We start from the raw sequence: 19,874 nt of genomic DNA, 5'->3' as shown, positions 1-19,874 counted from the left end.
CATAATCGAATGCGATTCATCTGCGATTATGAACGCGATATTGCATAGCTTGTTCTCGTGCAGCCCTAATTCATTCAACCTATTCGTTCAAACGGCTGATTCAATCAGAAACGAGGCAAGTGACTATCTTTATGAATGGGCCACTGAATCATTGACTCAATTGATTCGTTCAAAAACGTGGATTCATTCAGTAACGAAACACCGCGGTGTTACTCGGAGACACACTACAGTTCTGCTGTGACTTTGATTGGAACGATTTTCATTTGCAAAAATGAGCAAAAACAGTCAGTATTGTGTCTAAAATGTAAGTCAATTAATTTTAACTTCTTGTTTATTTAACTACTATTGTATAAAATCAGTGTCACACTGCAATCATGTTGATATTGATATTCGGGGAAACATCTTGGCCATGTAATATTGCTTACCTAAATCGTATTTTATACTTTTTTTTTTCTAGCGCAGTATGCATCTATAACTTTCTGTGAGTGCTGTTGCGCTCATTTGGATTTCTGCACGAGTCTCTCTCACACACTCATTTAGGCTGTGCAAGCCTCATCTGGCACGACATAAATACACGTTTACATGCGGATGTATGCGTAAGTGTGACTTCAAAACGGACCGGCTCGGAATCGGCAGACTGGTCACCAGGCCGGGCCGATCACGAGGAAAATCGTCTAATTCCAGTCCCAGGGCGGTCGATCGGAGCATCTCTATTAAAAATATCTTAAAGGGGTCCTATTATGCTCTTTTACAAAGTCTTGATTTTGTTTTGGGGGTGTACTAGAACAGGCTCTTATGCTAGGTTGTTCGAAAAACACATTATTTTTCACATATTTTACATTATTACAACACCTCTCTCCCCAGTCTGGCATGAACGGCTCGAATAGTTCCTGTATCAAATGAAGGCCCTCCTTCTGAAATACGAAATGTGCTGTGATTGGTTAGCTGGGCCAGTGTGTGTTGTGACTGGCACCGCTCAGCGCCTAGTCGGGAAATGTCATGCCCCTTACCACAGCCGCCTGCTGCGAGCTTCAGTGTAAATATTGCGTCAAAATCAAATCAATTTGAGCGCGATTTAAACCCGGATGATTGTAACCACTCTTAAGTTCGTCTGCCTTGGGAAAACTACAGATCTTTTTTATGCTCAAACAGCAACATTACAGACTAACTAAAGTTGAAAAAGTGAAAAAGCTGAGATTAACCAAAGTCATTTGGAACAATATGAAGGTGAGTAAATTATTACAGAGTTTTCATTTTTGGGTGAACTATCCATTTAATAACTTTTTGGTTTCTGGGATGACCCTATATTGGTTTCATCCTGCAACACAAGACTACTATAAATAATGCATTTATACAACTGTTGTCATGAACACTGATGCACCTTCAATCCACCATCATTTCGAAACCTTTTCCCACACTGACCACAAACATAAGGTTTCTCTCCCGTATGGAGGCGGAAGTGGCGTTTGAGTGTCAATGCGTGACGGAAGCGCGCGCTGCAGATGGAGCAAGTGTACGGCCTCTCCCCTGTATGTATCCTCTGATGGATCTTGAGATGGTGCTTACGGTTAAAGTCTCGTCCACACAGGCCACAACGATACAGGTTTCGTCTGGGGGGAAATGCATGGTGCTCAGGACCTTTGTGATTGTTGTTGTGGAGCTTTTGGAAGTGTGTTTGTTGGCCTGAGCTTGAGAATGACAGGAAATCAAAGTCTAGGGGCAGAGAAAAGGGAAAACTACATGAAAAAAATCTTGTATAATGGCATATACCCTTGCTTAAATGGATTAATTAGTCCATAAATGTACTCATTGCAAACTAATATCAACGCCACTTAGGTCTGTCACGATAACAACTTTTTGTTGTGTGATATATTGCCCCAGAAATAATTGCAATAAGCGATATTATTGTCATTTTAAAGACCATTTTATGCCACTGAATATATAATCATAATGTAACAGCATAATAATGCAAGAAGGCATTCACACTTCCAAATGACAACAAACTTTTAATTTGTAAGAATATTTAGATCATGGAAATTAAGTATCAAAATATTAGATACCTTAAAAAACCTGAATAAATAGTAAATAAACATTTTCTAACAAAAAGTGCAAAGTAACAAGTAGAAAAAATAAAAATGCATAAAGAACTTGTATGGAGATTTTTCCATCTACAGATTTGTCCCTGACCTTCTTTTCTCTGTAAATTAAGGGTGCACACTATTGCTGAAAAGCACAATCACTACTTAGCAGTAAGATATTCGTATGCACAAAGACACAGATCCCTAAACAAGACCATATCTGCAGATGAAACTTTTTTTGTAGCATTTTTAAAATTTGAACTAGCACCTCATGACTACACCACGTTATGTACGAGAAGCTGCAAAAGACACAGGCGCAAGTGGAATGCACAAAACATGGTGACATTAATTTTTAAGTAAATATAATGGGAGATATATTGCATCACCAAAAATTATTGAGGTCATGTACATATATTGTGCGATAAGTCGATATATTGATTATTGCGACAGGCCTAGCCCCACTAGCATGGAATATTACTTACACAGTACTTACCTAGGGATTGGTTGGTGGACTGGCAGTGCATGTTTGATTGGCAGCTCTCTGACTGCAATGGCACAGGTCTCCAGTCTTCCAGTAGTCGAGACTGAGCCAGAGAAAGGCTGTCTGAGTTAGGCTCCTCCACTACAGAGAGGGACACTGGGATTGGGTCACCATAAACCTCCTCTTTCTCTACCTTTACAGCCACTTCCATGGATGACTCCTCACTCAACACACTTGTGACTGTCCCAATACATGCCTGTTCAGTTTTGGTCATACTGTGTTGCTCATTCTTGATGTCTGAAAAGGGAGTGACTCATTAAGTTTCATCAATACTGTCCAAAACATGCACAGTAGAAAAAAAATCCTGTTAAATTTATGTAAAAAAATGGCAGCTATACCAGAAACAATATAATGTTAGTAAACCAGCCTATCTGAACCATCAAAATCTGCCACTTCCATGGATGACTCCTCACTCAACACACTTGTGACTGTCCCAATACATGCCTGTTCAGTTTTGGTCATACTGTGTTGCTCATTCTTGATGTCTGAAAAGGGAGTGACTCATTAAGTTTCATCAATACTGTCCAAAACATGCACAGTAGAAAAAAAATCCTGTTAAATTTATGTTAAAAAATGGCAGCTATACCAGAAACAATATAATGTTAGTAAACCAGTCTATCTGAACCATCAAAATCTACGTTTTACCTTAAAATGTACTGATAACCACCATGATAATACAGGTGGTACATTAGAATGCCACATATTGAGTCGGAGTTCATCATAAATGGCCTGTCCATAAAACATGGCCAATACTTATATACAGACCGGTCAGAGGGTCATACAAGACAAAACACCATCAGGGCAACACATATGAAAATAAAATAATGCTATAAATATTCACACAATAACAGAAAATGTAACAAAACACCCTACTGCTGATAACAAAACTAAGAAAAAAACTATACTATATAAATTACACATATATAACATGTGATGTGACAGTATAATTACATATAATGTGATTTAAAAAAACGTATATGGTTTGGTAACCAGTTAACAGGTTTTAACTCTAGCATTTTTAGTCTTCTTCCTGTGAAAGCTGCATTTTTTAGGCAACTTGAAACTTGAACTCTGTCATACGAGTGTAAATGGGTCCCAGCACTACGACAGCACCACAGTTACGGGTAATAACAACCCGCAAGGGTTATAAATGCACAAGGAAAGAGTAAACATGAAGCCAAAATGTGCCAGCTGTTACAGAGGCGGTTTGTTATTGCGAAATCGTTGACAGTCGATCGTTTTAAGTGGTTTAAGCCTTTAAACGCACGCATTTTAATCGTCTTCAAATATCTTACCATTTGTCTCATCTAATCTATAGTGTGTTGATTCTTCAAGTGAATCCGAGTTTAAAGTCTGAGCGCACGCGCCTCCATGGGGCTTCCCATAGACTGATCCTCGCCGCAATACATTAGTTTCCTTTGAGCCACACACCTCATAATCATGTTCCGAGTCCACGGCGGGCTCGGTTTGTTGCCCGACATTAAGGCTATTTAACTGTCGACAGCCGCGCTCAACCCTGCTGCAACTGATGGGAGGGGTTGTCACCAGCTGACTGCTATTACCGATGGAAAAATCTTCGAGCCTCTGTGGCTGTTGATTCAAGCGACCACGCACATTAGAAAGTTGTGTTTCAGCTGTTTGTAGCCTAAACTTGAGCGCGCTGTTGTCCCGCAGAGTCTCTTGAATCTGGTCTTGCACGTCTCTGAGCGCTCTGTCCAGCAGTCTGGTGATCTCCGCGACGGCGATCTCTACCGCGACACCGAGCGCGTTCTGCAGGGTCGCAGTCAGCTCATCTTGAAACGAGAACGAGACGTCAGCAATCACCGCGGGGGCTGCAGGACCGCCGTTTACCTCCATTTCCCTCCTCGTTTAAAATAACTTTTCGACAATATTCTAATATATTAAGAAGAGACGAAGTTAACCGCTCACCTGATAACCCTGCAGTGGCGAACGTTTAGTAGTTGGCCAACTAAAACGTTCCCTTCGTTGCGTGCAGTTAAAACAACGGGACATTTGTAGTTATTTGTACTTATTTTTTGTCGATCTCATTCAACCCCTCAAAAAACAAACAAACAAAATACATATAAAACACATAACTAACTGTTGTTAATACTGGTAAAATATCCAATATAAATTGACTGAACAAAACTCCGGGAAACAGTAGTCCGCGTTGTATTTATGAATTTCTTTTTCTTTTTTATTGCACAATATAACGTTACATTGTTAGACAGGGAACATGCAAAGATTTGCTAACATGGAAAATTTGCAATATCATGGAATGGACTCATTAAAAAAAGTAAATCAGGACAGCACTAAATACGTCTTTGACCTAGATGAGAAGTTTTCAGGCGTTCTATATGCATGATGTCTTTTAAATCTAAAAGAAGAATGTTATGCTATTAATTTTCACTGAAAGTCAGCAAGGTTGTACGAGTTGTTATTGATAAACGAAAAATGCTTTATGCATTTAGTTCATTATAGCTGTTTGGAAATTAAAGTAACTTTTTCATTAGTTTATAGACATCACCATCATGATGTCTATCAAGTTTCACATCAATAATAAACAGTCGTCCCCATTCTGCCTTGTGCGTTGCAGCGTGCAAGCCTATTTAATGGGAGCCGGAAGCTGAGCGCGCGGTACATGAACTTGATAAACACGGACTTGATGAACAGATCCTGTCATCCATATCTAATTTTGTCCCACCTATTTACGTTCACTTACGTTTAGCGTCAGTCGAGGGATAAATAAATGTTTATCACATCTGTCAACAACGGCATTCACAACTAAACGTCTTAAAAGTAATAGAGGACAGAGAAAAACGACGGGAACAACAAAAAAGTTTAATAAAAACGGACAAGTAGTAGAACTTTTCGCTGAAATTAGGTGAGAGCTTCTTTTTTTGCTTAAGAAAACGACATGGTTGGGGTGATGAAAGATGGGGTGGCGGAAGTCCGATGATGATTTTAGAACGGATAACATCTCTTACTGCGAAATATTGTGTATTCTTTGACAGCATTATGTAAAATAATACTATAACACTTGCAACAATGATGCTGCGGATTTTCCAATGTGTCTCATGTTATGTTTCCTTCACCTGAAGAACTTAAGCATGATTCATTAGCTATTTTATTAAAGTGAAAGATCTAATCTGTTAATACACATTTAAAAAGTTTGAAAACAAGCACAATTGTTGTCTTTTCAGTGGGAGACAAGAGGAAAAAAAATAATGTGTGTCGGAGGCCCTTCGATTGACTTGGAATGGCAGTGGGGAACATGGCTGAGAAACACTCTCGGTACAAATTGCTCGTTTTCAGCTGAAATTTTAAGTGTCTGTTTCATGTTCATGTTGTAAATGGATTATGTGCATGTATTTTCATTAACTGCAGATTTTGCATCAGCATTAATTCAGTCAGCATTTATATTCATAATTTCTTGATACAGGTGAAAACTGGCAAGCGAGTTTCGCCGTATTGCACTAACACAAAAATTGCAGAAGGTAACCAACAGGTGTCGCAAACGCCTCGCTATGAGGGATGCACTAGCGCAAGAGACTTGCCAATGACCGGAGAGAAGGGGATTCCGCATTTAATAATTAAAAAATGCACTACTACGTGAAAAACAGAATCGTGTAAATTGTCCTTAAAAAAATAATTCTAAAAAACATCCGACGTGCATTTCCTCCAAGTTGCCATATCCAAATTCACAAACTGGCCATTAAAAGAAACCATTTATGTGGAATAGAAAATCTGGCACGCGAAATGTGTTAATTAAACTCAGAATATTCTGAACTGCCTCGTTCAACGAATCCATCTCCAGCCATCAATGAAAGCAATGCAGTCTCTCAGTTCCGCTCAGTGTACACCGTGTAGGCTACATGAACTGGCATTAGCGGGTTTACCAGTCTCCTAGATGTACAGGCAGAGGGGGGCATCCGAGTGTGCGGGCTAGAGCTGTACAGTAAACAATTCTGGTACGCTTGCAGTGATACACAGCAGAATTGCATGCTAGTGCAGACGTCGTATGCCGCATGTGTACGCCTGTCAGTGGAGCCTGGGTGCACACAACCGTACAAGCTGGACCAGGAGGAAAACAAGCTCGAGCACTTATTTGGGCTCTCCTCGAGGGCGCGTGATTGCATGATGAGATTGCATGATGAGAGAGAAGATAACTCCTGCTGTCATGAACGAATGTAAAACATACCACACATTTTAGGCAGACATTGGTGGATAAAAAAAAAAAAACAAGCAACTCGCCCAGCAATGGAGAACCAGACGGCGATGGAGCAGCAGAGCTACGAGGACGTGCGGAAAAGCGGTTATCTCCGCAAGCAGAAATCTATGCACCGGCGCTTTTTCGTTCTCCGGGCTGCCTCGGAGCAGGGCCCAGCCAGACTCGAATATTATGAAAACGAAAAGAAATTCCGAAGCAAGTCACCAGTCCCAAAGAAAGCAGTGAACCTGGACTCTTGCTTCAACATCAACAAACGGGCAGATTCAAAGAACAAGCATATGATAGTGCTGTATACCCGCGGGGAGAGCTTTGCCATAGCCGCGGACACTGAGGAGGTCCAAAACGAATGGTACCAGGCCATGCTGGATCTACAATGTAAATGTGAGCCAGAAAACTATGATTGTACCCTTGAGTCGAATTCGTAAATGACCTGTCATTCACATATGGCTGCAGCATGGACCTTGGTGGTTGTAGTTGCTTAACCTGCCCATCAACTTACGCGTTGATGATGGGAGCCCCCTTGGCTTCAGTGGATCTATATTTGCAAAGCTGTTTGGATTCCAATGCACGTTCTACCCCACCCGTCTGTTCAATGTAGCCACCACACCTGGAAATGTGGATGCACGCGGTATTAAAACGGCCAAATTGATTGCGGTTCATGCTTTGTAGAGCCATTCAGTAGCCTACATTCACAAATTGACGAATTCGTAATTTGATTTTAATTAGATTGTTAATAGAAAATCGAGATGCAGAATGTTCAATATTTAAATGCTCTCTGTACTAGACAGAACTACTAGCCTATAGTGCGTAATGCAAGAGTGGCGCATTGTGTAGCGGGCGTGTGTTTTTGTTTTTCTACACATTTGTGCATGTTGTGCTTGTAACCTACATTTCTGTCATAGCGATTCTGCCGGGGAGGGGAGCCGCGGCAGCCGTGCGTGTTTATTGGAATACGGGTCTCCTCTTGCCCCATCCCTCGTGTTTTGGTAGAATACGATCCCCTCACCCCGCCTTTGAATGAACCGATCACCGGGTTGAACAGCAGGCCATCAACGTGATGATATGGATACATTAGTTGCCGAGCAAGCGATTCTATAAGCCTTCCTCGGTTTGATTAGCGTCTGTAAAGGCTATAATGGATTCACCTGGCTGTAGTGTTTGTATCAAGCTACTGCACGGAGAGCATCTTTAATTTTCCTCAGTTTTCACAAGCACGCTACAAATTCTGCAAGTACAACATTGGTCAGACAAACTCTAATAAAATCGAATGATATGCAAAACAAATCAGTTATAACCAGTTAGTTTATTATAGACTAATCAGTCAAAATTAGTCCTGACTTGATCTGATTGGTTTGGTTGTAGGTTTGGTTGGCACAGTTCTACTTTCTTGTTCTTAGCTGAACGCTGTCACAAATGTAACAAATAAACGTTTGCCCTTTTAACCTACACAAAACCTAGGTGAGGATAAAATTAAATAATTTGTGGTAATAAAGTAATTGAAATAAATGTGTGTATATTTAATATAATAGATGTTTTCATGGCAGTTCTGTTAATAAGATGACATTGGGATAGAAAAGGCATATCATCATAACATTTTGCTCTAAATATGTATAACATTGTATTTGATTTTTCCACTTATGAAATTCATTCCAAAGTTTTAGGATGTGACCAGCAAGTGACCATAATTTTCCTCATATTAGCGTGGCATAATAACACAAAGCTTCCTTCAACTAATGGTGTGCTGTATGAAAAAATATTCATTTTTGTGACTTCTTATTTGAAGTTAGAAATTTAATGTTTAAATTATGGCTATAAGTAGATAGATATACACAATCAGCATAGAGCAAAACACACTTTACACTAAAATCCCCTCAAATAAATGCATATTTATTGAGTTTTTTTTATTGTGTTTCTATTTTTTATTTTATATCTATAGGTAAGACTCCTGATGAGTGTGGCAGTGGAGGAGACTGTGGACTGCCTTCCCCTGGCCCTGCCTTTAAGGAGGTCTGGCAAGTTAAAGTCTGGCCTAAAGGTTTGGGCCAAGCCAGGAATCTAGTTGGAATCTACCGACTTTGCTTGACAGACAAAACAGTCAACTTTGTCAAACTCAACTGTGATGTTGCAGCTGTGGTCCTCCAGTTGATGAATGTGCGACGCTGTGGCCACTCAGAGAACTTCTTTTTCATTGAAGTGGGTCGTTCTGCCATGACAGGTCCTGGAGAATTCTGGATGCAAGTAGAGGATTCAGTGGTGGCGCAGAACATGCATGAGACCCTTCTTGAGGCTATGAAGGCTCTGAGCGAAGAGTTCCGTCAAAGAAGCAAATCCCAGACTGTTGGTGTGAACTGTGGAGGAGGAACTGCCTCTAACCCTATCAGTGTACCTTCTAGACGACACCACCCAAATCTGCCACCTTCACAGGTTGGCTTTTCCAGACGTGCTAGAACGGAAACCCCTGGAGTCTCCAACAGCAACACGTCTCCTACTCCACGGCACGGATTCTCTAGGTCACGAACAGCCAGCATTGGGGCACGTACAGATGATGGAGGGGGCAGAGCAACAGCACTCAGCACAAGTCCGAGTCTCAATGGTTCATCCTGCTCAACTACCCCAACCCTGAGGCCTAAACCTACACGAGCACCCACTCCAGCAAAGATCACCCTCAGCCTAGCACGATACACCCCTAACCCTGCACCTTCCCCAGCCCCCAGCCTCTCGTCGAGTTCGGGTCATGGGTCAGAGTGTGGGTTGGGTGGAGCTGCTTTTGGAACAGTGCCCATCTGCACTTATGCTCGAATTCCTCAAAGAGTGTCCATGTCAGGATCACCCAGTGATTATGGTTCATCAGATGAGTATGGCTCCAGCCCCGGAGAGCACTCCTTGCTAGCCGCAGGACTCCCTGCTGCTCTTGCTGAAGGTGGAGCCAGTTATATCCTGATGGGTCACCGAGAAGGGTCTCACAAACGTGTTCATGGACGCAGGGTTCTTCGTCGTTCATCTAGTCGCGAGTGTAAGGCTGAGCGCAGGCTGCTCAGCAAGCGTACTTCCCTACCCCCCACCTCTACCCAAGAGCGTTTGGTCCCACGCCGCAGGGAGGAAGAAGAAGAGGATGAAGAAGACTATGCAGTGATGTCACGCAGTGCAAGTAGAGAGTCTTTCACATCTCGCCGAGGCTCAGGGGGTTCAGCTACAACATTATTGGTGCAGGAAAACTCAGCAGATAAAGGTGTCAGTACTAAAGGGGGGCCTGAAGACTCCTCAATTGATAGTGGATACATGTCTATGCTACCAGGCGTTACGGCTCCTCCTGCTTCATTGTCACTGTCAGTTACTGGTTCAGATGTAGTGCCAAAGGGTGGAGATGAATACATGGCCATGACCCCCAACAGTAGTGTCTCACCCCCCCAGCACATCCGCCTACCCATCAATGAGGGCTACATGATGATGTCTCCTAACAGCAGCTGTTCACCAGACTTACATGGCTTAAGTGGATGCATTTGGGGCAGCAGGGGCAGCATGGAGAGTCGGGCAGGCAGCGACTACATGAACATGTCACCTATAAGTGCCAGGTCAGCTTGCAGTACTCCTCCATCACACCCAGAGCAGCAACCACTGCAGCCAAAGATGGTTTATTCCTATTTTTCACTGCCACGTTCATACAAACACACTGCCCTCTCAACCCGTTTTGAGGATGATCTGGACAGGGTTTGTATGGGTAGAGGTGAAGCAGGAGAAAAGGTTGGGCATAGTGGTTATCATTGTGGAGGGGACACACCTGTGGGCTCAGGTGGTGGTGGACAACTCTCTCTGTCCTCATCGTCCTTTTCCTCTAGTTCAGCTAGTAGTGAAAGCCTTGAGGACAGGTCATTGTCTCTGTCTGTTGGTGGAGTGGGAAGAGCAACTAGGTTGGGTGCAGGACACAGGGTAGGGGGGGCTCACCCCAAAGTTTCAGCCCAACACCATCACCAGCAGAGATGTGGGCCAGGTGTTCAGAAACAGGGTCATTTACTGTCAAGGAAGTCATCCACTTTTTATGTGGATGTGTCCAAAGCCAATACGCTGCCGAGAGTCAGAGAGACTTTGCTCCCAACTGCATCCCAGAGCCCTGGAGAGTATGTGAGCATTGTATATCAGGGTGAGCGAGGAGGACATAAGAAGGGGAGGACTACAGCTGAGCTAGGGAACTCTGTGGCACAAGGACATCAAAGAGCCTTTCACCAACCACAGCCATGTCAAGGTGGATCGGCCAACCTTCCTCGGAGCTTCTCAGCACCCCTCTCCACCTCCATCTCTTTATCGTCTGAATATGTAAACATGGACTTAGGTAACTCACCTTCTTCTCTCACTACCCTCTCTTCTTTTAAACCTGCCCCAAAGGTCAGAGAGGAGATCAGCAGAGCTCCTCAAGTAGAACAAGAAGTGAAAATGGGACTCAGGAAGAGCAGTATGACAGGCTTGACATCTACAGATGTGGCTGCTGCTCCTTTTACAGACTATACTGAGATGAAATTTGGATTGGTTGCAGATACAACATCCAAGTCCCCAAAAGCTGGCAAAACACCTCTGCCATCCTCCATGGAGCAGGAGCATAACATGAATTTCCCTTCACCCAAGGCTTTTTCAAACATGGATCAGGGTGCCCGTCTAGTCAGGGCAGAATCAACAGCAAGAAGGCGGCATCGCTCAGAGACATTCATCACTCCCCCAACTCACCCACTCTCCCCCTCTGCTTCCCCTTGTCCTTTTTCTGAAACACCACATGTTGGTCCAACACGACAGCAAGGATTAGAGAGCAACCTTTGGTCTAATAATCAGCCATCCTTTCCACAGTGTGCCAGTCCTGGAGTAGCAAATCTTCCTGCTGCTCAGGCATCTTCCTTAACCCTGGAGCAAGGCCTGAACTACATTGATTTGGACTTGGTCAGTAAGGAGAATCAAACTAGAGTGGATGGACCCTCTGGCCCTCATTCATTTTTCTCTCCTGTAGTAGGAGGGTTAACTGGGGGATTGGGTGGAGCAGGAGGAAACACCAGCTCCAGCATCAACACATATGCCAGCATTGATTTCATTAAATCAGATGAATTGAGAGTTCACCAGAGCAGCAGGAAGGACAGCAAAGGTAAAAACATTGTCCTTTTACTAAACTTTATTTACTGCATTACTGAAGCCCAATTCAGATGTTTGCTTCTCCATACTGTTAGCAGTTGTCTTTTCAAAGTATTAATCTCTGGTGTTTTTCCATCCTAACCAAAAAGCCATGATGTGACTGCTGAAAATGAACAGTGGTGTCACGCTCACAAAACATTTTTTGAATCCTTATCTCCTTGAGGAAGAATTATAAAGGCTATAAAGTAACAATATCCTTGGTCAACACTATTCTTCATTCAAGACAGAATGTAGTCATTTTTTTATTTGTTATTCAGTCTATTTGTGTTGGAAATTTCAAAATATTTCCTGCTGAGGCTCACACAGTGATGGTAATGGGCTTTTCAAGGGTTATTTTGGGGCCTCACTCCTATCTTTCTTTTTGTTATAGAACAATAGTAAATATTGTAAGCCTAGTTTTGTATTTGGACTGCTCTCTGCCTGGTTCCATCAGGGAAGGGGAGGTTGAGTGTAAGAAGAATCTGACAACTTCTGCGTTGAAGTATTTACCACAGATCAAGGTTGTTGGTTGTGAGTGTGTTTTGTTACAGTTCATGAGTGCATGGTAAGGGCAGTGTGAGTACAGACGTACAGTATGCATGTTTGTGCCTGTGATGTGTGTGAATAGAGAATATAGCATATTTGTGGCTTGTCTAAGTGTTTATAAGGGATACCTCTGAGAAGCCCTGTATCCGCATATATATTTAACTCACTGTGATTGTAGATAATTATGGCTATTTAACTTCAGTCTTGCTGAAAATGTTCCTGAATGTGGTTCTGCTCCTATTCATCTCTCTCCTCTTTTCTCTTTCTCTCTGTGTTGATTTCTCCAAAATATTTAAACACTGTGGCTCTGTGATGCATTGATCATTGATTGTTTGAGGAGCCCAACATAGCAACACTGATTCAACAAATGGTTTTGAGGGTGAGAGATTACCTACACTACTGTGCAAAACTCTTAGGCCGTTAGTATTTTCACCAACAAAAAATGCTTTTAAGCCAGTTATTTCTGTCTTTTGCTGTAGTATGTCAGTAGAAAATATAAGTTTTATCAGTACATTTCCAAACATTCCTTTTGCCATTAATTGTAATAATTCAGTGAGATTTTTGTATACACAACATGAAGAATCAGAAAAAAACTGAGATCCAGAAGACTAAATCCAGAAGAACTGTGGCAACATCTCCAAGACGCTTGAAGAAACCTATCTGCAAAGCTACCTAAAAACCTATGCACAAGTGTACTAAGGACAAAAGCTGTTTTAAATGCAAAGGGTGGTCACGCCAAATGTTGAGTTAATAAAATCGCAAATGTTGAGTTAAGCCAAATTGCAAGTTAATAAAAATTAAGTGATAAATAAAATCTATTTACTACATTATTTTTGAAAGCATCATCACTTTACAGTATTTTTACAGTACCTTATACAACAAGTGCCTTTTCACAGTACTGTAGCTTTGCAGGTAGGTTTCTTCAAGCATCTTGGAGTTGCCACAGTTCTTCTACATTTAGCCTGTCTCAGTTTCTTCTGTTTCTTCAAGTAATCCCAGACGGACTCGATAATGGTGAGATCAGATCTCTGTGTGGAGCACTGGCTGTTGTCATACTCTGTGTGCATACAAAAATCTCACTGGATTATTACAATTAATGGCAAAAGGAATGTTTGGAAATGTAAACTGATAATTCCTACTGACACACTACAGCAAAAGATAGAGATAACTGGCTTAAAACTTTTTTTATTGTTGTTGTTATTGTTGGTAAAAATACTAATGTAGGGTGACCATACGTGCCATTTTCCCAGGACACGTCCTGGCCAGGATTTCTATATCGCCTAAAATCTAGATATTTTAGGCAATATAGAAATCCTGGCCAGGACGCGTCCTGGGAAAATGGCACGCATGGTCACCCTAACTAATGGCCTAAGACTTTTGCACAGTAGGGTATTTTTCCAAAAAATAGCGATGTAGTAAGTGTTTTGTAAACAGCCATTTTATTTGCAGTTCTGTTTGGTGCTGCAGGTGCCACTGAAACTGGGTGCTAAGTTGTGTCTGCTGTGTCTAGTTTGAGTAAGAGACCCATCTTCAATAACTCACATTAGATTTGTAGAAAAAATTATTTAGCCATGTCCAAAACTTTAAAAAAGAAAGAAATGTCAAGGTGTATCCTTGACTTTGCAATTTACTTCAGTGCTAGGCTTGATAAACATCCTGAAAACCATCTTACTTAAAACTACTTACCATCAGGGTGGAAAGTGTGCGGGGGTGGAAATTGGAAATTGTATAAGACGAATAGTATGAAAGACAAAGAAAGGTTTTTAGTGGTTGAAAGATAGCTGACACCAGAAAACAAAAGAATGGACTAACAGAGAGTATGTGGTCTCTGAAAGACAGTAAGGTTGAGACTTGATAGACAAAGAAAGACTAACAGAGACAGACAAGGAGTCAGAGCGTCAATGCAGGTATTGTGTGACTCAACGTGACGCTCTGAAGGCTTTACCTCATACAAACCCAGTCACCACAGTGGTGCTAAGAAGAGGGGAATCTGCTCCGACCCAAAGCTGTCTAGACAGGCAGGTTGCTATTGGTCAGAAGAGCTGTAATCTAGTATAGAGGAGAATACATTCCTTTATAGTGGACCTGAAGGAAGCCATTTACTCACACCAGCATTAATGCATGGCAGTGTATGTGTGTGTTTTGTGTATGTGCAGTGATTAATTACATTACCCAGCTAGAATTATCATCAGTTAAAAAAATGAGAAAAATCCAATTTGTCCTCAGTGTAACTCTTCTCAGTAACACACCTCTCATAGGGAAGAAGTTTAGGATCAGTACGTTTTTGTCTGCATGCATATTTGTTGTAAAAGCACAAATCTTTGCTCTCCTTTCGTAAACTGCTTTCATGTGCTGATTTTGTGTCTTATGGTTTGTTTGTTTTTTTTTTTTGTTCTTTTTTCTGTTATATGAATTGCTTTAGAAGGTCTTTGTAGTCTACATCTGATCCTGCAACCTTATTGGACCCGATGAAGCAAAACCTCTGAATAAAGGAACAGTGTAATTTTATTCAAAGGCCTATCTCAATACAAATAGTGCAGTGATCACAAGATGTCTTGTCATCATTTTACAACATATAAATAGAAAGTTAGCTTAGAAAAGTTTTCTGTCATCTTAAAGCCTTTAACTTGCACAGGGATTTTCAAACTTAAAATTAATTTAAAATTAAATTAAATAATACATTTAAGAGTACCGTGCTAAATAGAGAAAATAGTTTAATAGTAATAATAATGTGGCTTAAAAGGATTGTTCACCCAAAAATGTAAATTACCCCATGATTTACTCACCTTCAAGCCAACCTAGGTGTATATGACTTTCTTCTTTCAGATGAATACAATTGGAGTTATATTAAAAAAATGCCCTGGCTCTTTCTAGCTTTATAATGGCAGTGAATGGTGGTCAAGATTTTGAAGCAAAATACAGTGCATCTGTCTATTATAAAAAGTGCCTCACATGGCTCCATGGATTAATAAAGGCCTTCTGAAGTGAATCGATGCATTTGTGTAAGAAAAATATCCATATTTAAAACTATAAACTGTAATCTCTAGCTTCTGCTAACTGCTGTACATGCGTACACGAGAGAGTGGCGTTCCAGCGGATAGCATAAGCTCCGGTGAGAATATGCTAGACTCGTGAGAACCAAGTTTTGTTTACAGCAAAGGAAAACCAGTCTACTCTTGGCTTATATCGAAATCCTTATGACATTTTTCTTTACAAATCCTTGTTTTGTATTGCTCTCTCCTCTGCTCTTCCATGTTCGCAATTTCTCAGGTATATAAAGTTTTAAATATGTATATGTTTCTTATAAAAACGCATCAGAGCCATGTGGAGTACATTTTATGATGGATAGATGCACTTTATTGGACTTCTATGGGACTATTGGATATCAACAGCCATTCACTGCCATTATAAAGATTGGAAGAGCCAGGACATTTTTTAATATAACTCTGATTGTATTCGTCTGAAAGAAGAAAGTCATATACACCTAGGATGGCTTGAGGGTGAGTAAAACATGGGGTAATTTTCATTTTGGGTGAACTATCCCTTTAATAGAAACCAGTTATTTTGTAAATAATATTTGAAAAGTGAATAATTAAAGAATTAGTTCACTTCCAGAATAAACATTTCCTGATAATTTACTCACCCCCATGTCATCCAAGATGTTTGTGTCTTTCCGTCTTCAGTCGCAAAGAAATTAAGGTTTTTGAGGAAAACATTCCAGGATCTTCCAGACGAGCATTTGTGGTTAAAAAGTATATACATTTTTATACTTATTTTTTTTAAAGAAAATGACAGGTCGTTTCGCTAGAGAAGACCCTTATTCCTCGGTTGGGTTCGTGTAGAGCCATTTGAAGCTGCATTGAAACTGCAATTTGGACCTTCAACCCGTTGGCCACCATTGAAGTCCATTATGTGGCGAAAAATCCTGGAATGTTTTTTCTTTGTGACTAAGAAAGATATGAACTTCTTGGATGACATGGAGGTGAGTACATTTTTATTCTGGAAATTAACTAATCTTTTAATGTTAGTGTCACTTTAAAGTCGCCATGAAACGGAAGTTGCAATTGTCTTTTCTTCTCTACTGTGAAGTATATCCGAGATGGTGTCAGTGCTATAAAGTGAAGCATCAGCTTCAGCTTTTCCCCCTGTCGTTTATCCCAGCGTTTACCCCTCACATCACTAGCTCCGCCCTTGCACCATAGCTCGTGACCGGAAGAGAAGATTAGTCGTTTCGAGGGGAGGGGGCGAGGGCACATGAATTAAAAAAAAATAATGAAGTGCACGGATCTATTATTTATAATAAACACTACAGTATTCCAATTAAAAAATAAGAATTTTCAATTTTGATTTCATGGTGACTTTAAAATTATTTCCTAAGGAACAGACTGAAATTTAAAGGCACGATATGTAATTTTTCGTCGCTAGAGGGCGCGTATTCAAAGTTTGATGATGCCGTGACTGAGTGTGGAATCATGGGAGTTGTCGCCTTCATCCCCACAGCCGATGCAATCTGACGGGACTCGGGCAGAAATCATGTTCATGGATGAGCTAATGATTTATTAACGTAGTAGAATGAAGCAGGGTGAGACTGAAAGCCGTCGAAGCAAAACGAGGCCGCTGAACAAGCGTGACACACGGCTCGAAAGCAGCAGAGCTTTTATTATGCCACAGTCGACCGCTTCCGCTCCTTCCGGTCACCGGTCTATTAAAGCGTCTTTGGTGTTTCCATGTTTTCTACAAAACGGAAATCGAGGGGTTATGACGTCATTAGCAGGCGACACAATGACACTGAACACGGTCCGTGTCACTAGTTAAAATTGCTTATTTCTCTGGATTTAAACATTCTTAGAAACATTTGGGATAATGTAAGTACACAAGTCAGCAAAATATATAACACTGTTCTAGTGGTTTTTGGATATTTTAATAAAAAAAATCTTACATATTGTGCCTTTAAGTTATTTACTGAATCGCAACATCACTATTAAAGTTGATATTCACTAACAGTCTGGGATTTACTCTGAGGCTCTGGGAATTGAATGTAATGCTGTACTGTTGACTGTACAAATTGACTGTACTGTTAATATACATGCTTGACCTTTTGAAGGTTATTTTTCAGAGTTTTGAGCCTTGTTTATTCCAGTTCAAGCCTAGAACTTTCTATGACATGACAAAATATGCTTTTGTAGTGGAAGAGAAAAGATTTGATGCTTATTTTGGATGTTTGATTTGTCCTATACGTCAAAGGAAGACTCATCCGTTTCGTTTCCTTAGTGATACTAATGAGAATGTTGTTCGTTTTCTCCCCCCTGCTTGTCTGTCTTTCTCTCTCAGTCTCTGCTTGTCAGCCAGAGATTCAGCACCGTCCTCTCCAAGTCTTTGACAGTATCACACACATACATATATACATGCTTATTAGGGTCGAGGTGTAAAATCTAGACTGACAGTCACAGGCCCTCAACCAAACTACTATTTCTCCTGCAGCTCTAGTTACTACTGCCGTGCATGTTTTTTTAATTAAATAAAATGTTAATAATTAGTTATAATATACCATGGTCCTGGAGATCTTTGTGTGGCCAATGGACCCTTTTCACAGACTGTGATAACATTTATTAATGTAGTAAATGTAGCAAAGTTCTATATATATTCATTTTTTAATTTTATGTACATCTATAACACTATGCTTTGTTATATCACCTAAATTAAAACTAGTTTATATTACCTTGACATTAAATTAAAACTAGTTAATGCTGATGTCAGTGTTTCTAACACAATGGCTGAGGGAGGGATGGCAAATTTCTCTCCCCTGAACACTGTAGGCAACTTCAATTTTTTCCTCCTTTAGAAAGTCATAGAAACGCTATTGTGGATTTTTCTTTTGCTATTGAAGCAAATGGGAATGCAAATACACACGTGTTGTAGTTTCCATTCACCACTAGAAGTTTACACTATGACCAAAACCCTGGAAATGTGAAAAGTGTCCATATTTATACACCTTGTGTGGCCATCCTTATCAAACACCTGAAACAGCTAATCAAGGTCTTCAGGATTATTTGAGAATTACTGACAGGTTTGTAAGAGCCAGGTTGGCCCTAAACTGTGCAGGAAAGTAAGATTTTGCTTGTGTTTAACTGTCAATAAATGATCAAAATTATTAATGCTAACTCTTGTTAGGCTGCCCATAGTTCTTAGGCTGGGGCTTGTTCATCTGATCCTGTCAATTTTTATTTGTTTTTTAAATTTCTATTATGTAAATATTCTAGTAATTTTCTAGTAAATATTGCTTAATTTTAGTGATTAAGTGGATTAAGTAATCCAGGGGTAATTTGCAACATGTTTTTTGCACATGCCTTCCATGATGGACAGTAAGCCAATACATTTTTGAATTCATCTTTGAAATCCTGAAAATAACTTTCAGTCTAGACACTCATCCGATGAGACTGTAAAAGACTGTCAGTGGAAACTGCTACCATATATGTTAAGCAAACACCATCTGCATGTGTGTGTGTGTGTGTGTGTGTGTATATATATATATATATATATATATATATGTGTGTGTGTGTGTGTGTGTGTGTGTGTGTGTGTGTGTGTGTGTGTATGAGTGTATGAATATGGGTATATGTGTGTGGGTAGGTGTTTGTCTGCAGGGATAGAGATTATGGTTAACTCAAGTGGGTGTACTGAGAGCAGAGCCAATTGATCTGTCTGCTGTTAACAAACCATTCACACACACATACTGTCACACACAAACACTCACTCATGTGTATGCACTCAGAGCAGGAGTGGTTATAGGCATAGTTAGACTGATAGTTGGGATGAGAAAGAGAGAGTTGTAATGTGTGTGTTTAGACTTCTGATATAGTAAGGATGGAAGAGAGAGAGAGTGTGTGTGTTGTTGGATTCATTTCATTGCTTTAGAGCAGTGGTCACCAACCTTTTTAGGCCTAAGATCCCTGACCTCGGCCTTTATGAAAGACAAGATCTACCAATTGAAGATGTGTTTTTTGAACATTAAAGCATGTCAACATATTCTGTTACACCAAATACAAAAAATAATGATCTTTAAAAAAGCATCATATGACCCCTTATTTTAATTAGTGATGCGCCGATCATAGCTGGTTCAGAATTCAGATTTTCTTTTCTTTCTTTCTTTTTTTTTTTTAACTAGAAAATTGGATTCTGATAATGATACTGATTTTTAAGCAAATTTATTTATTGGCTATTTGCTTTATAACAAACAAACTGGCTTTAAACTAAAATATCTAGCCATTTGAAATTAGAGGCAACCACTGCATTTTAATCATGATCTGCACGGGCAGTTGTTTTTGATTTG

The 19,874-nt window shown here is 40.4% G+C and overlaps 2 protein-coding genes across 2 annotated transcripts in view; one reads left to right on the top strand and one right to left on the bottom strand.

Moving 5' to 3' along the window:
- Window positions 1-1,232: 1,232 nt before the first annotated feature.
- On the bottom strand, window positions 1,233-4,542 carry LOC107661202 (zinc finger protein 329). Its single transcript, XM_016450687.1, has 3 exons — window positions 3,915-4,542; window positions 2,572-2,856; window positions 1,233-1,713 (listed from the first exon to the last, which is right to left on the bottom strand). The coding sequence occupies exons 1-3, from the start codon at window positions 4,474-4,476 to the stop codon at window positions 1,364-1,366; spliced, it is 1,197 nt and encodes a 398-aa protein (XP_016306173.1). The 5' UTR covers window positions 4,477-4,542; the 3' UTR covers window positions 1,233-1,363.
- Window positions 4,543-6,729: 2,187 nt separating this feature from the next.
- Window positions 6,730-19,874, top strand: part of LOC107661201 (insulin receptor substrate 1-B) — a 16,927-nt gene continuing 3,782 nt past the window's right edge. The window contains exons 1-2 of the mRNA XM_016450686.1: window positions 6,730-7,231; window positions 8,787-11,972. Of these exons, the coding sequence (XP_016306172.1) occupies window positions 6,880-7,231; window positions 8,787-11,972 (3,538 nt within the window). The 5' untranslated portion in view covers window positions 6,730-6,879. The remainder of the gene's footprint in view (window positions 7,232-8,786; window positions 11,973-19,874) is intronic.

Source organism: Sinocyclocheilus anshuiensis, unplaced genomic scaffold (assembly GCF_001515605.1).
Source record: "Sinocyclocheilus anshuiensis isolate Anshui unplaced genomic scaffold, SAMN03320099.WGS_v1.1 scaffold1365, whole genome shotgun sequence".
In the NCBI taxonomy this organism is placed as follows: Eukaryota; Metazoa; Chordata; class Actinopteri; order Cypriniformes; family Cyprinidae; genus Sinocyclocheilus; species Sinocyclocheilus anshuiensis.
This window is presented reverse-complemented; position numbering and strand designations above follow the sequence as displayed.